Raw genomic sequence first — 17855 nt, 5'->3', positions numbered from 1 at the left:
TACACGCCTGCCAACTCCAGCTCCAGGGGCTCTGACCCTTCCGGCCTCTGCAGGCAGCAGCCATCATGTGCACAGACTCACACCTACACATGATTTGAAATAATAAAACGTGTGGTGCATGCTTTTAATCCTAGCACTCAGCAGGCAGAGGCAGGCAAACCTCTGTTGGAGGCCAGCAGAATCTACGTAGTGAGTTCCAGGCCAGCCAGGGTTACGTAGAGAGATCCTGTCTCAAAAATAAATAAGACAAGAATTTTTTTTTAGGATAAAGAAATCAAACTGGCTGAAAGTACATTCTTTGAGTCGGGTGTGGCGATGCACAGGTATAAACCCAGCAGTTAGGAGGCTAAAGCGTGAGGTTCAGGAGTTCAAGACTATTCTGGGCTACCTGAGGAGCTCCCAGCCAGTCTGGGTTGCAAAGAGACCTTGTCTCACAAAAAGGGAACAGGGGAGAGAACGCTGATTTTCACTGTCACTATCTGCAGTCTTGCTTGCCATTTTATTAAATAAAATACAGGAGGGTGCACACTTCCGCCCCAAATCCCCACTGTATAAGCCTAAGTTTTTTCCCCTTAAAGTTCAACATAAAGAAAAAAAAAACAAACCTCAACTTTTTGATAAAATAACTGAATTCTCATTATATTAACTTCACCCAGCTTACCTCTTTCCTTACTTACAACTGATAATTGTGTTAAATAAACCATTTGACAAGAAAGTTAGCAAGAGTCTTGAGAGACAGCTCAGTGGTTAAGAGCACTGGCTGCTCTTGCAGAGGACCCCGGTTCCATTTCCAGCACCCACATGGTGGCTCACAACCATCTGTAACTCCAGTCCCAGGGGATCTGATGCCTTCTTTGGCCTCCAAGGGCATGAGGCATGTGTATGGTACACAGACTTTGTCCACAGAGCTGATTAAGATGGAGTAAACATCCTCTACCTGTGTCTCCAGTTAAAGGCAACTAACTACTCAGGGTGCAATGCTTGAGCAGCTGTCTAAGGATTCTGGGAGGTGAATGCTCACAGGCAGATGGGTAAAGAAATCAGAATTTGAGATCCCAGCCAACCAATGTGCTTCCTAGGGGTATTTTCCTCCACCACTGATAGCCTGGACTGCACAAGGGATATCCTTCATGCTAGATGATGGTTTTGCAGGTAGCTAAAGATGAAGGTGCTTGTAAACCTCAGCTACAATCTCACAGATAAAAATTCTAGCATAAAGTTGGTTCTCAGTGTGCACAGACACAGGTAGACACCACCAGGATCCAAACTGGTACTTTTCCAAGCCCACCAGCAGATTGTCTACAGCTATGACAGTGTATCTGTCTGTCTGTCTCATACACCTAACCTCCAAGAATCATGCTGATGAGCTCGACTCTCATCAAAATCTCCCCACAAGGATTTAGACAAAACAACTTGAAAAAGATATTTTAATTACTATTATTAGCACTGTGTGACCTCCTCTCCTGCTGATGGGCAATTTAATCCTCAGAGTTAGATTTGTTCAAGATTGTAGTTGGCAATCTAGAAGTTGGTGCTGATGCGAGATATTCCCACTCTGATAAAGACCAGTTCACTCATTCAACAAGACACACACACTCACACATGCACACTCACATATACACATGCACACACACACAAGCACATGCGTACACATATGCACATGCACACACATACACACATGCACACACACATACACATGTACACACATGCATAGTCACATGTATATATACATACACACATGCACACACATGTGCACGCATGTGCACACACACACACACACACACACACACACACACACACACACACACACTTCAGGAGCTCTATTTGCCACCTCCAGCTAATGTTCCTCTTTCAGGATGCCTGCTTTGTTTTCTTCCTGAGAGGTTTGGAGAGTTAAAAACACTGATCCCAATGCTTATTTCTTTAAAAAAAAAATTCTAGACTTTAGATAAACCTATAAAAAGTGTTATGATTCTCTACTTTTAGTTAAAACCAACAAAATTAAATTTGGTTTAATTTTATTTTTCTGTTTTCTTTAATGGTTTGTTCTCACCAGTAACTACAAACTCACATTTTCTAAAACCCTCATGCTCCACCTAGCGCCATAACTTAAGAACAGCATCTGCTAACAATTTTTGCCAAATAATTCCTTGTTCAACAAAAAAAACTACAACTCTTCAACTTAAAAATACTTGAATTCAGTCTGGAGATGGTGGTGCACGTCTTCAATCCCAGCACTCAGGGGGGCAGAGGCAGGCGGATCTCTGTAAGTTCAAGGCCAGCCTGATCTACAGAGTAAGTTCTAAGACAGCCAGGGCTACACAGAGAAACCCTGTCTTGAAGAAAAAACAAACAAACAAAATACTTGTGTTATGTAGGAGGCACAGCTTAGAGAAAGCACTGGAGGAACCAGGCTGGTTAAACACACAGGCCTATTTTCTCCCTAGGAAGAAAATGGCCGACACCTGGTCACCCAGAAAGCTGGCGTGAATGTTGTCAGTCAACCTGGTGATCCTTTGCTGTTCCATGGAGCCAGCCTTCTGGAATCCCCCAATATCCTGAGCACTGTTTAGGCCCTTATCCTGAGCTTAGTCTCTCAGTAAATAGAACCCATCCTTATGAAGAAGGTCCCATGTACTTTGCATCATTGACCAACAGACTCCATCCTTATGCTTATGAAAATCCTTCCTCCTTAGGCCCTTCCCTGAGCACTGCCTGTCAGTCAATAGAACCCATTCTCATTGTAAAGGTCACGAGTGCTTTCTGTTTTCTAGGGAGTCCCTATGCAGCTATGCCTAAAGCTTTGCTGTGATAACTGTTATGTGCAGACTTTCCCCCCAAAGTTTTGCTGTGCTTAAATGTGTAAGAGAAATAAACCATGATGTCAGACTCTGGAAGTTTTGACCCAGCGCCTGCTAAAGGGACTCCAGTTTCATACTTTACCTCATGAAGATTGTTTCTGGGCATCCCTGATAGCCGTGATGCTTATAGGGTCCCCAACCGCTTGAGTATCCCAAAGCATAGATAAATAGATACATATAAATGACTGGGTAATAACAAAAGACATTTTATTAAATAAAGGTATGTTGTAATGTATAGATTTGGTTTTTTTATCATACAAAGCATGCTGTCTACTACTTTTAACATACTTGGTATACACATAAACATCGAGAAACAGTATATGTTCCAGATGAGTACTTCAGTTCATGCACTGTGTGCCCTGCTGTGTTGAGTAAGCTGTGCACACAGCAATGGCTATACATAAAGTGTCTTCTAAAAGGAGTGTTCTGGGGTAAAGTATGGTTTTAAGGGCTCAGAAGACATTCTGAAATTCCATCATAGTCTATATTAGCTTTTTTTTTGTATTTTCTGAGGTATATGGAGTCTGGGGTTTGAAGCTAAGAGGGAGCACTGTGTGGTCTGAGTTTGGGCTGGCTGTGGCAGAGGCAGTAGGATGCAGAGTCAGGCTGACTTCAGGTTTCAGGAATCAGGGATGAAATTTGTATCTTAAGTAGAAATGTGGGTCAGTCTGAACCATTAAATCCAAGGACCTGAGGAGTAGACGGAGCCAGAGACAGGGGCTGAGATCCCTAAGACAACTGAGGGCATGCATGGGGCAGATGGCAGGCTCTAATGGGCTGTCTTTAGCCCAGGTCGTGTGTAGGAGGGCTTTCGAGAACACCAAAGTGGCTAAGACTATGGTTTACACTCTGTGCCTGCGTCATAGTGAAGCAAATTTGGGGCAATGCTCTTTAACGGCTCCATCTCTTTGAGAAGCTGGTCCTGTGTGTGATTTTCCCCCTGAGTTCATCCTTAATCCCTTAGCTTCCTGTCTTCAACAGAGACTCCACTTGGAGGGTACAAATGGGTTCCCGAGCACCATGCAGGGGAGGTAGATGTAAGGGATAGAAGGAAGCACTTCAAATCATGACCCAAGAATGTGAAGGGAACAGACTCTCTCACCTGATACCTGCTCACACGCCATTCACCACTGAGCACTACTACTCTGCACTACAGGCACTAGACCAGCAGTTCTCAACCTGTGGGTCATGACCCCTCAGGCGTCTACCAGCCCTTTCACAAGGGTTGCATATCAGATATTTACATTCCAATTCATAATAGTAGCAAAATGACAGTTATGAAGTAGCAACAAAAATAATTTTATGGTTTGGGTCACCACATGAGGAACTGTATTAAAGGGTGGAAACATTAGGAAGGTTGAGAATCACTGCTTTAGACATCTGCCCTCTGGCAACCCTGTCATGAAGATCATTTCTGGCCCTGTTCCTCCATTTACAGGCCACAGTCCTTCCTTTCCTCCTAAGGTAGAAATGGAAGGATGAAAGAAAGACTAACATGTCTGTCGGGTTCCATGTTTAAAGGAGGTGATGGTATCAGTTAGGGATAGAGGGCAAGCAGGACCAGGGATAAAGAAGAGAGGAGATGAGGAACAGGCCCCAGGCTCAAAGACCATGGTCCAAGGCCTCTGTAGTCACAGACAGAGCCCAGAGATCACTCCCTTATCACCACAGTCAGTGGTTCCAAAAAGTAAGGAAAGCATCACTCAAGACTGAGGAGAGACATCAAGTCGTACATCCAAATCACTTCCATTTCAGTAGACCCTCTGATTCAGGGCCGAAGAGAATGGACCATCTTATCTGACTGTAACTACACAATCGCACAATTAGTAGGGGACAAACGACCGCAGCTCACCCACGTGACTCTACTCTATTGCTTCTATTGTGAGTCAAATACAGACTAGGTACCAATTGAGTTCAGAGCCCACGGCTCCAGGATCTAGATGTTGACCCACTAACTTAAGGTTATAGCTCCCAAGCAAATACAGAGACTTAAAAATAGAAAACTGTTTGAGCAGGAATCGTTATAGTTACTGCCATTTTTCACCTATGCAGTTTTGACCATAATTCTAATAAATTGGCATTGGATTATCACTCATATTAAACAGTGTTTGATACTGTTCCTACCTGCTCCAGACAGCAGCAAGACTAAGTGTCAAAAGCAGAAAATTAACTATAGTTCATCCTCACAGCGGGGCCAGAGGTGGGGAGTGATACTAATTATATCAAGGTACAGATTTCTTTCCTCTCTGTTGGGGAGATAGAAAAATATTTAGCTTCTATGTGGGGAACATCTTAGCACTGTATGTGATCATTCAGAGGTTTTCATTTACATGAGCGCCAGGAGCCCATGGGCATATGGGATATGCAGTGTACATCTATGTGTGTGTGTGCACATACATGTTTGCAGGTAGAAGAAGGAGAAAGCAAGGCTGGCTGGGAGGTAGGAGGTGAGAACCCTGTTTTTAAAGGTCACCATGGCAGGTTGAAAAGAAATGAGAACAACCAGCCTCAGGCAAATTACAAGAGCAGAATCCAAAAGCCATTAAGCATAACCGGGAAACAAATAACTGTTACTACATTCTCCCAGCAAATAGTACTTAGAGTAGACCTTTGGCATTTGATGGCTTAACAGCTGTCATCCCAGCAAGCCCCTAGCCACCTGCAGGGGCAGGACACACCAGAACTTGTCATTTTTCTGAGGCTCACAGCTGAGTTCATGGTCACAGTGCAGTCACCCAGGGCCTTCCCTGCCTCTGTCACCTTCCAGACAGTGATTTTTCCCTTCTACTGACTCTTGTGAAGTGATAAAACTTACGTTTTCAAGTCTACCACTCTGATCTTTAACGAAGAGGTCACATAATGGATGACAGCAATACATTCATGGATTTGCACAACAGATTGGGAAAGAAGACATTTTGAAGGTCAAGGAAATAGGGACTGGTGTCATCAAAAAATACAATTGTTTAAAAGCATCTCTGACAAATTAAGAGACACAAGAGCCTTGATTGTTGTCTCTAGATGCTGAGAAAGTCTTACCTCCTTTAAGAGAGTGGACATCTTGGATTCTTGACTGTTGTGTCTAAATCAGATATATGCCATGGCAAAACTGTAAGTTATTGGGAAAATTTAAATTCCCTTGAAGTGCTATGTATTACACATGATCATCAGCATCATGGATTGACATTGATCAAATCTCAATAATACAGTATTGCTCCTGCCTTCATATCCCCATAGGACTGTATAGGTAAAATCCTAAAGCTAGATGTGGATATAGATCTGGGTTTATAGATAGTGAATCAGGATTGCCTCAAGCTCTGGCTTTTCATAATGCTGCTATAGTTAGAAGAACTCCTGTTTATACCACAAGAGTGAAGATGGGCTCCACATCTCAAGCCCTCCTCCACACATGGTATGCCGTCTATGGCACTGTAACCAAGCTCCCATGATGCCTCCCATTGCTCCTATGCACTTGAATGCTGGTCTTATCTGCTCATTATAACCAAGATGATCACTTCACTATGGGATCTTGACACAGCACTACCTTCTAGCTGCTAAGAGTCCTTGGGATTGATGACATTCAAGAGGGATACTGAGGCAGATTGTCCTTTTGAGTAAGAGATGTATTAGGAGAGCTGGTAACACCTCCTACAGACAGCATGATAGGGGCTCTGAGAAGAATTCAGGCACCCAAAAGGCAAAGTTGGGGTCCCTTCTTATAGATTTCAGAGACGAAGGTCCCACATGTAACTGAAGGGTACCCCATAGTACCCGCTCACAGTCAGGTTGATTCCTGGGCAGTAGGGGAGGGGGCAAAGGTTTGGTCCTTTAATTAATGAGTGTCCATCATACGGAATGTGTTATCGCTGGTCCCTGATTGCTTGCGGTCTCTGGGATGGGGAAGGGAGGATTCTAGGTTCCCAGGCAGCCTCTCAGTAGAGTGTCCATCCATGTAGCAGCAGGAATTAGAGAGTCAACTAGGAGAGAATGAGGCTGCTGCAGGTGAGCATAAGCTGTGGCAGCCCTAAGTCAAACTTAACACCCCCTGAGCACCGTGCCAGGGACCGCAGACCCTTCTGCACCCCTCTGCCTCCCCAACCGTGTTCTCCCTAACCAGCCTCCTCCGTGGATCATTCACACACCCCTCCTACGTCCTCCTCCTCAGCACCTGACTCCTTTCAATTTCTGCTTCTGTTATCACGCTGTACCCTCTTGCCTGAGGGGTCCTCAATGTGCCAACACTTTAAAAATGTGTATTTCTCTCGAACTGAAGTTTTCCATGAGCACAGTTCTGTCTCGTTTCTGCGTTCCTCTCCAAAGCGCCCAGGAGCTCAGTCCCTCCATCCCTTTGTTCGCCACCCTCCGCTGAACCAGCTCTTCCTCTTTGTGCTCACGACTGGCAAGACTCAGCCTCTGAGCTGCTAAGCCACGGTCTTCACTCTCCTACAGGAGCCTCAGGCCTTCCCCGTGTTCACCCATCACACACACTGAAGCCTGGCTCCAGCCTGGAGCAGACCTCCAAATCTGCTTTCCCTGCCCTACACCTCGTGGTCAAGAGTAACTGAAGACTCTAGATGGGGAAGGCATTGGTGGAGTCGGCCCATCTGCTGGCCGCCTTTAGTGCCATGTTGTCCTGGTGGTTCTTCATGCCTCTCTGAACCACGGATGAGCTTGACAGCACTGGACTAGCATTCAGTTACCCTGCACCCAGGTCTTTTGTGCTTCTGAAAACTCCTGGCTGTATTTGAATGACTCTGTCACATTGCTCATAGTGAAGCTTCCAAAGGCTTAGCATCTCCTCGGAGCCCAATGCCACTGCCAACCCTGATATCATCTTGCAGAGTTTTTTGGAAAGCTAAAAGCCATTCAACATGAGCTTCCTCGCATTACCTCCTTTGCCCCTTCAGTTTTTCAGAGTATTTTCATCTTACTTTTATGTGTCTTTCTAACGTTGAGGTTTGTTCTCTCTAAGGCCAGACAACCTTCCCTTAGACCCTTGGTCCATTTCTCTTGCTCCCCTTACAACCGTCTCTTCTAACTTGAATGTCTCCTCTATACATAATCCTTTACAAGCCTTCCCCATCTTTAAAGAAAATGCCATCCTCCATGGTGGTCCTCCAACTACATGTTCTCCTCTTCCCTGGAGAAGGGATGAAATTAGAAAAAACCTTTCTGGCCTCTACAGGTGATGGGCAGTGATCCTTGGGCAATGAGCCTTATTCTTTGGATCAGGTCTCAAAACCAAGCAACACACCCTGACAGTGGGCCTCGGACAGTTTGGACCATGGAAGATGCAACTTAAGGCATCCAGAAGCTGTGGACAATGCCTGTATGTACTTGGCACTGTACTTGAGAGGACAGGGAAAGAGAGTGGTCCTTTGACTGCTCTATGTCTCTTAGTGTCCTGTCATTTCTATTTGATTCCAGTGTGAACCAGGGCTGGGAGGCAGCTCAATCTGGATAGGTCACAACACCCTGCTCTCTTTCCCTAGCCAACCAACCCAACACTAAGTCCTGATGATACCATGACCTTAGCATCTTCCACCATTTGCATTTGTTACCACTGTTCTTGCTTATGGACAACTTCAGTGCAATAGAGTGGAAGAGGTTTTTTTTAAAAAAGATTTTATTTATGTATTTTAGAGTGCTCCATTTCCATGTATGCCTGCATGACAGAAGAGGGCATCAGATCCCATTATAAATGGTTATGAGCCACCACGTGGTTGCTGGGAATTGAACTCGGGACCTCTGGAAGAGTAGCCGGTGCTCTTAACCTCTGAACTATCTCACCAGCCCCAGAGTGAAGGTTTTTAAAGTGTTGGCTAGTTGAGAAGCCTCAAGGTAGGAATAGAAGAATTAACAAAGTGATTACTGGGAGATGGGACAGTCATTGACTGGTAACCGGGTAAGAGGTAAAGAGAAAACAGGTGCTGAGAAGTTGTAAGAAGGGGATGTGACTGTCACAATGGGGAGACTGGGGGAGAACACAGGCTAGGAAGGCAGAAGGGAGCAGAAGGATAGTAATCCCTCGGCCTCACAGTGAGAGGTGGAAGGTGGTGCTGGGCAACAACACTGTGGATGAGTAGCCATCCCAGTTATGATGAATGGATAGGATGGACACTCAAGAGCATGGGAGCAAGGCTAGGCATCATGGGGTGTTGGTCACAATGCAGCAGAAAGTGAACCGTGCATGGAGAAGGGTTTGAGTTGTGAGGCCCATCTTAGCTCTTGTGGATCTAGGCAGCAGCTCTTCTGCATGCAGCAGCTTTATGGAAAGCCAGAGCTGGATGGGATCCTCTACATAGGCACTCAGATCCATATCTAGATTTAGCTTTAGACCCAGTCTCCTCGTCCTGTAGCGACACCTATGCAGAAGCAGTATTATACTATTGAGACTGGTCAATATGTATCTCCAGTCTTGCCCCTACTCCATTCTATTGTCTACTATCAGAACAATCTAGAACATATACCTGCCTGGAACTCACTCTTCAGTGGCTCCCTTAGCTAAGGCACAAGTCTGAGGTCCTTGGACTTATGGACCTGATCTCCCCTTACTTTCTCCCTCCCTCCCAGGCCACACGAAGCTCCAAGGCTGCCAGATAATCACAGGATTCCCCATCCTCCAGCCCAGGTGCTCCTTGCCACCCTCCACTCTTTGCCCTCTCTCTCAATATCTTCTTTCCTGTCAAGCTTCTCTTTGACCTTCAGGATCCTGTTCAAGGTCCATCATCCTACCAGTTATGATTTCCAAACAAGGCAGAGGAAACAAGAACGATGGAGCCGAGACAATAAACACCCACTCATTTTTCTGCAATGGTGGCCGTGTGGCTGGCAGGGACGTGTGAAACCATCCGCTCGGCCAGGTTTACATTCTAGCTCAGCCACTTCCTGGAGAAACTCCTTGGTTTTTCTCTCTAATGTCTTCTCTCCAGGCATCCCAAGCCCAGACTGGCCTAGATGTTCTTTCCCAGGGATGGGGTGGGGGACCTCGGGGTTTCTTTCTCCTGATACTTCGGCTCCTATCTCAGTGGTGATCAGCCTTCCTAATGCTGCAATCTTCTAGTTCAGCTCCTCATGCGGTGGTGACCTCCCCCATAAAGTTATTTTCATTGCTTCTTCATAACCATAATTTTGCTACTGTTATGAATCGTAATGTAAATGTTTTTGGAGATAGAGGTTTGCCAAGGGGGTCAGGACCCACAGGTTGAGAACCACTGTTTTATCTGATTCTTGTCTGTGTGGCACCAAGATGGTTAGCACTTTATCAGGAACCAGATCTGCTCTGCCTTTGTAGTTCCTCTGCTCAGCTTAGGGCCTGACACCTACATACATAAATGTCTCTACAAAGAATAAATGAATAAATTTGATTCTGAGTAAGAGATAGAAATCAGTATTTTTAATCTTTAGTGCTGTCTTACTATTTATTTTCGTGATCTTCTCTGATAAGTTAAAGAGATGGATTTTCACAGATGAAGGGCAAGAGAAAGGCAGTTGTACTGGCTAGGTTTATGTCAACTGGACACAAGCTAGAATCATCTGAGAGGAGGGAACCTCAACTGAGAAGATGCTTCCATAGGATTGGACTGTAGGCAAGTACGGAGGGCATTTTCTCAGTTAGTAACCGATGTGGGAGGGCCCAGGCTGGTGTGAGTGGTGCCACCCCTGAGGTGGTGGTCCTGGGTGCTATGAGGAAGCAGGTTGAGCAAGCCATGAGGAACAAGCCAGTAAGCAGCACTCCTCTATGGCCTCTGCATCAGCTCCAGCCTCCAGGTTCCTGCCCTGTTTGATTTCCTGCCTTTAGTGCCTCTGATGATGAACAGGGATAATGAGGAATAAGTAAAACAAACCCTTTCCTCCCCAAGTTGCCTTGGGTAGTAGTGTTTCATCAGAGCAATAAAAATCCTGACTAAGACTGCAGTGTTATGAGGAAGTGGAGGACCCCAAACAGACTATGCACAGATTTTTGTTTTCTACAACCAACATTTATTGACATTTAACACTGTAGCTAGAACCATCTTAACCTTTTATGTGTAGATTCAATCCACCATCAAAATAATCCCCGTTCTGTAGAAGGAACTTCAGAAGGAGAAAAAGTTGAAGAACTTTTCCAGCCAGCCGCTGAGCTCCTGCCCAAATCTGGCACAGCTGGCGGTTTTAATCACCGGCTTGTCCTGCCTGCTGTGTGAACATCATTGCAGAGAAATAAGGGGGCTATTTTCTCAGTCATCCCTGCTCTCACCTCTGTTAGCCTTTTTTCCTCCACCTTTACTGAAAACCCACAGCTTTAGAGAGATTGGCTCGCCAGCAGTAAATGACAGCGGAGAGCTTTTCCTGGTGGGTTCAGAAAACAGCTTTACAGTCAACCCCTTAGCCAGTTGCTAAGGGTCATGGCAGAGTGAGTGTCAATTACTCGGTGTTCCCTTTGGAATTCACTTCCCTACCTCCCAAGGAAGGGGCTGTGCAACGTTCTGATACATATTTGTGAGGCTGTATCTTTTTAAACGGATGTTCAAAGGAACACAAACTCTGGAGGAATGAAACTGGAGATTACAAAGACTGAAAAGCCTTTGCCACCTACCAGGCTTCTGACATCAAAAGAGTTGGCAAAGAGAAAGAGAAATTAGAGCAAGGGCCTGAGCATGCACGGAATCACTATTTTCCGATGGGGTGAAAATGTTTAAAATGAGAATGTAGAACTGGACAGGCAAGATCAGGCAGTAGTACCGTGCTTGGTAAGTCTGAGAGCCATCGTAGAAGCCATTGGATAAGAAGCTGGGTCTGACCTCAACACTTAAAGGCTGGCTTTCCTTGGGCTTGGTTCACGGGTGTCTGTATTTTGTCTTCATTTTGGAGGAGGCTCATGTACAGAAACTAAAGGAAAGGCGGCTTTTGGTTCCCCTGGCCTTAAGCACAAGTTCCTACTGCCTCAAAAGGAACCAAGTCACAAAAATGCCTGCGTCTCTCTGCCCTGTCCCTAGCCACAGACACAGAAATGGCCACGGGAGGGAGGAACCCATAAGAAAATGTTTGCTTTGCATTATCCTAAGCACAAACTTGTGACAACAGAGAAAATCAGCACAACACAGTCACCTTGAAATTCCATCTCTGGCAAGCCTGGCTTTGACTTTTGGTTTGTAAACGGGTTTCTGCAAAACACAGGGATACCTCCAGAACTGACTTGCGCTGTTTTATTGTCTTTACATCCGCTACTTTGAATGTTCTTTTAATAATACTGGACTGGTGCTTATCTCCATTCTGACCAGATATAAAAAACCAAGTAATTGCTGGGCAGAGGAGGTTTGTTTGCAATTAAATTTTTTTTTCTTAAAGAGAAATTCTGCCACCCTCTGGACAGAAATCAAAGATCTGTTTCATAGAGATACACACAGAATAGAGTTTTTAAAGACTTGTTCCCATCCCTAAAAATAAACATTAAAAAAAATCTGCCCTTTAAGAATGGGGGCCAAGGGGCATGGATAGAGCCATGTAGAAGGAGTCCTGGTTGCTTTAGATAGCGCAGACAAAATATATGAAAAAGAAAACTAGAATAACTCTACAGATTTTTTAAAACTAAAGAGAAAATGGGCTCAGCGCCCATCCGAGGAAAAGTCTCTGACATTTTAGCACACTCTTTGCACAGCCTGTTCGTAGTCTGTGTCTGCTCCCAGCTCTCCAATATCCAGGTCAAGACTTCTCACATGATTTCAGCCACGGCTGGTTTGCAGTTATATTTGCATTAAATGTAACTACATTTTTAATGAGTGCTAACTGAACATGAGGACAACGAGATTTCAGTCATTTGAGAAATTAGTCACGGGAATCCAGATAGGCAGTTTTTGAATCCTGCGTACTCATCCACAGGACATGCTTCAAGATATACACATGAAACTCTGAAAAACTGCAAGGATGTGCTTGTTACCAATTAAGATGTGGGGTGAATCAAAGCACAGCCACACCCTTCTCCTAGACCCCCGGAGGAGGACGCCAGACTGACACCAGAACTGTACCTGGTTTTAGCAACGGGGTTCAGATGCTTCTGGTCTTGGAGCACCTTGGCCAGCTGTTTTTGCAGAAACAAAACCTTGCCTTGAGCTCCTTTAATGAATGGGTGGTCCAGGAGATGGGTCACTGAAGGCCGCTTTTCAAAATCTTTAATAAGACACCTGTTTGCAAAAATCAACAAATAATTCAAACATGTAGCATTTGACATTCCCTTTCCCTGGGAATATAGGAGAGAGGAAGCTTGATGATACACTTGATCATTAACCCCACAAGCTCTTTCCTTTGAAATATATACCAGAAAGTGGAAAAATTCTATTAATTGAATTAGTTAAAACATCAGCAATCTACTTTAGATTGTCATAAGTAAATAATAAAAGCTCTTTACCATGAAGTATTTAAAACATTGGAAAAACAGACTGCTTAGAAAAATTTCTGTCTTATTTTTCATTACAGAAAAGCATTTTTCAAGAGAAGGAAGTTTATCTTGGGAGCACATAGGATTAAGATCTATCACTTCAACTAATCTCATAGAGATGTTCTTACTCAGAGGTGTGCGGCGCTTGGGGGCGGGGGTTGTTTAGGAGCTTGTAAGGGAAAAAAGGAACCTGCAAGGGAGAGAAAAGCCCAGGCACTGACTCCTAATGTTTTTAGAGAACAGAGAAGGCCCAGAACAGGAAGTGACTAGCACATAGTTCTGAAGAATTTTGATGGAATTATGCAAAGTGGGAACAAAAAGTCCATTCAAAATGGTAAACACCAGGTTCCATTTCAACACCTCTGCAGCAGTCCGGTTAGAACCACATCTGAGGATCGGCTTTATCTTTTGGACTCAATGACCTATCTAAAGAAAACAATGACTCAATACCTGTTGCTGTATGCTCTGTGCTAAGATGGTTTTGACACACAGAAATCGCTAGTGAAATGGAATCTGATGAATACCCCTCCAGTTACCTTTGTCCTTCTATTCTGAGTAGCCGCCTTAAGTCAGAGGAGGAAGTTTCAACATCTTTCCATCTCAAGCTAACACTGGAGACTAGGGATAGATACAGAATGCCCTTCTGCCCACTCAGTGTCACCAACAGCTCTGCTTTTTCCCGCAGAGGCATGCCAAGCAGCAACCCAAAGTCCTCACAAGCAGTAAGTAGTTCAGGACCCTCGGAGCATCTTTGACAGAGCATTTAAGCAGAATCCTTCACAGCAATCCCCAGTTGTCAGATTTACACGAGCTTTAAGCTTTGCAATTTTCACTTCAAAACACTTTCCCATCCATCCCTCACCTTCTAGTCCCGAAGGACTTGGTGACTTCCCTGGGTCAGTCCATTTCAGAATGGCACGGGGGCTGTGAGAGCCAGAGCTGGCAGTTGGAAAAGCCAACCGCACACAGAACATCTCCAGAAGGATGCCCACAAGACTATAAATACCATCTCCACCTTGCCAGAGGGAGAAATCAATCATTTGGCTTTTATCGGTCCAGGGTGCTTTGTATAGCCTATTATTTTTCCTAGCAACAATACAAAACCAGTGCACATTTCACAAAAGACGGCTCTTGTCTTCTCATGAGCAGTCGCCACTGGATTCCATGTATATTCATGGGTCTGTGTAGTCGACTGTCAAAGGAAAACACATTTGAGTCACTGCTGAGAAAAGAAGGAACTCAAGAGGGCTGTCTGGTTGGCAATCCAGGTGATGTTCTTCCCTCCTGGCTTAAGTGTGGTACATAAAAATCCCTAAAATAAAACGGCCATGTGTCTCCTGAGGGCTGATGAAGACAGACCTGGATCCTCAGAATGCAGTAGGATGGTAGTCCAGGATCTACCCAACGGCTCAACAGTTACTGCTCTTGGAGAGAAGACCGAAGTTCTGACTCCAGCACCCACGTCGGGTGGTTCACCACTGCCTGTAACTCCAGCTCCCAGAGATCCAACGCCCTCTTCTGGCCTCATCAGGCAACACACACACACACACACACACACACACACACACACACACACACACACACACATTTCTTTTGAGGAAGAAAAGAAAAGGTAAAATAGAGAAACCTTCCTTCCCAGGTAACTATTACCAATGCTTCACACACAGACACTCACGGGCAAAGCCCAACACGGACTAAGTGACAGCATAAAATAGTTCATGGCACATGAAACGGGCAGTGAGCGGAATGCACCTCCACCTTCCTCCCTGAGACAGGTGCTCAGGTGAGGCCCTCAGGAGAGGCCTGCGGACAGTTTGGGGGTAGCCTTGGAGAGTCTGTCCCTTGCAGTTAACAGTAGGACATCTGTCCTGTCCCACAGTGTTCGTATCTACCCATGAAGCAGGGCTTCCAGCAAGAGACAAGAGCATCTGCTGTCCTGGAGAAGGTCTCGCTTTAGCTCCCAGAGTGGGTTCGAGAAGGGCATGGCTAGCGAAGAGAGGGAATCAGGTGAGGGAGACGGCAGCACAGCCATCTAAGAGATGGTGGGCACGACGCCCCGGAAGACAATGAGTTAGTCTTCTCATAAGACTGGAGTGGGTGGAACACCACGCCATGGCATCCACGGAGAGAAGCTGAGTGTGCCTGGGAGGAATGCTAAACAGCACGGAGACAAATCCAGCTGCACAGGGAGCCTTTTTAGGGGAAGGACAAGAAGACCTTGAGAGCATTGCCTTAATTCACAAACAGCCCTGCATACCTTGTTCGCACAGGGGCAAAGCCCAAGTCTGAAAGGGAATTATTATTATATTGACAGACAGAGGCCAAAGCCCTGTCTGCCAGATAACAGGGCATCATCTCATTCCATTTACTCAGCAAACATTTATTACGCCGCACCAGAATTAGATGAAATAAACTAATGCATGAACAATTATGATGTTTATCCTCAAGCACCTACAATAAATTTAATTGGAAAGATGGGAGGACCAGAGAACCATAGGAAACGGTAAAATCTGGTGTTTGCTTATGTACTTAGAAAAAAAAACAAACAACAGAAAAACACTAGGCAAGGCAGTGCATGCCTGTCATCTCAGCACTTGGGAAGAGCAGGAAAGAAGATAAGAAGTTCAAGGTCATTTTCAGAATGTTAGTGACTTCCAGGTCATCCTGGACTCCATGTGATCCTGTCCCAAAAGAACAAAGCAACCAAAACCAGAAATACAGGGTTTTCAAGCCATAAAGATCAAGATTTTCTACTTACAAGGGGGGCGGGAATATGTACATATTCATGTGTGTGTGTGTTCTTGTGTGCACACGGGTGTGTGTGCACATGTGTATGGTAGCCAGAAGTCAACCTTATTGCCTTCCACAATTGTTCTCCATCTTATTTTTTGAGACAGGTCTCTCAGTGAACCTGGAGCTCACTGACTGAGTAGACAGGCTGGCCAGTGAAAGCTAGGTATCCATCTTTCTCACCCTACTGCTGTTCCAGCACTGGGTGTTTGCTGTGTGCCCACGCTTATGTGGGTCCTGGGGATTCAAACTTGGGTCCTTGTGTCTTTTGAGGCAGGAACTTTACCAAATGAACCACCTCCTCAAGCCTCAATCTTCTTTTCTTTGGGTTTGCTTGCTTGTTTTTCAACAAGAGTCCTTTACGTAACCCAAGCTGACCTCAAAGCTCTCAATCCTCCTGCCTCGGCTTCCGGACTACAAGGACTACAGGCATGCACCATGACACCTGGCCGAGATTTTCCTACTCTAATCTCATTTGAGAATGTGAAGAACCAAAGGTTATCCTGTTAGTGACGAGGCCCTGGGCCAACTCCCAAAGGAGGGCTCTTTCTACTCTGTAATGTTCAGCGAACTACAGTGTGCCAAACAATACAGTCGGGGGAGGCGGTGTTAGAGACCTCCATTCATGGAGGACTTCCTGGAGCTGGCAAGACCTGAGCCAGGTTAGGGAGAAGTAGAAGGAATTAGATTGATGGGGGAGAGGCAGGAGGCATTCCTAAGTGCAGCAACATCAATCAGTGTGGCACGCAGCACTAGCTAAGGAGTGCAATCAGTAACTAGGAAACCATCAGATCACCCACCTTCGCTGTTCAAGCTGCCACTTTTGAATACCTAAGGGCAATTTTTGTCTTTTGTCCTTTTACCAAATCTAAGGAATAACCATTATTGCTTAAGACTTTGAAGAGCGATGTCCTACTCTGCTTGCTCAGGGTTTTCAGCTCTTCATTTCCAAGCAGAGAGTTAATAGATGAAGACGAAACTGGCTATCAATAGGGATAGGAACCCCGACAGCCTCCATGTACTTTTCACAGCCAGAAGAACAGAAATAGTTTCCTGGTAAACCAAGTTTGGAGAACACTGGTGATCCTCTAAACCAAGTAAGTCTGAGGTTTTTTTTTTTTAAATTAAAAATGCTTGAGTACATTAAAGGTTTTTTGGTTTGTTTGTTTGTTTAATAAGCATTGGGGTTTTCTTGAAAATAATTTTGTTTGAGTCAATGTTTCCAAGCTTACTTGGCCATAGACATTTTTTTTAATTTATTTTTATTTTATGTTCATTGGTGTTTTAGCCTACATGTACATCTGTGTGAGGGTGTCAGAAGCCCTGGAGCTGGAGTTATAGATAATTGTGAGCTGCCGTGTGGGTGCTGGGAATCAAACCAGGATCCTCTGGAAGAGTGGCCAGTGCTCTTATCCACTGAGCCACCTCTCCAGCCCCATAGACGTGTTTTCTTTTTCTCTTTTTCATTTTCCTGCTGTTAGTGGGCCATATTCCACAGATTCCATCTTGGAAGTTCTGTTGTAAGCCCTGATTAGTGCTGTAGTTTCAGAATGAGGGACAGAGATGAGTTCTCCCCTTAGAAGACCAAGGCAAGACCCATGAGTCCCTAACTGTCACTGTACCTGGGATATCCATAAGCTCTTATTTCCACAGGAGGAAATCTTTCAAACTGGGGATGTGGTTGGCCCTGGTCAGTTCTTCTCAGAGTCTTTCACTTAAGGAAAAATAAAATTGAACATGGACTGGCTTTAGGGAAACTAAATCCTAGGTAAAATCTTTCACTGATGTGT

At 45.0% G+C, this 17855-nt stretch overlaps 1 protein-coding gene and 1 long non-coding RNA gene across 17 annotated transcripts in view; one reads left to right on the top strand and one right to left on the bottom strand.

Moving 5' to 3' along the window:
- Positions 1 to 17855, bottom strand: part of Myo3b (myosin IIIB) — a 352122-nt gene that overhangs the window by 205503 nt on the left and 128764 nt on the right. The window contains exon 8 of the mRNA XM_052723122.1: positions 12866 to 13021. Coding sequence (XP_052579082.1) covers positions 12866 to 13021 — 156 coding nt within the window. The remainder of the gene's footprint in view (positions 1 to 12865; positions 13022 to 17855) is intronic.
- LOC128100655 (uncharacterized) overlaps positions 16711 to 17855 on the top strand; it is an 87855-nt gene continuing 86710 nt past the window's right edge. For 5 of the 16 annotated variants that reach the window (XR_008214874.1, XR_008214868.1, XR_008214873.1 and 2 more), the window contains exon 1: positions 16732 to 17162. This is a non-coding gene — a long non-coding RNA (uncharacterized LOC128100655). Of the gene's footprint in view, positions 17163 to 17855 lie in introns of all 16 variants that reach the window. The other 11 variants (XR_008214870.1, XR_008214869.1, XR_008214871.1 and 8 more) reach the window with 10 other exon arrangements.

The sequence above is a fragment of the Peromyscus californicus genome, unplaced genomic scaffold (genome assembly GCF_007827085.1).
Source record: "Peromyscus californicus insignis strain IS unplaced genomic scaffold, ASM782708v3 Scaffold_7__1_contigs__length_154581171, whole genome shotgun sequence".
NCBI classification, from domain to species: Eukaryota; Metazoa; Chordata; class Mammalia; order Rodentia; family Cricetidae; genus Peromyscus; species Peromyscus californicus.
Note: the sequence above shows the minus strand (reverse complement) of the source record. Positions and strands in the feature narration are given on the sequence as shown.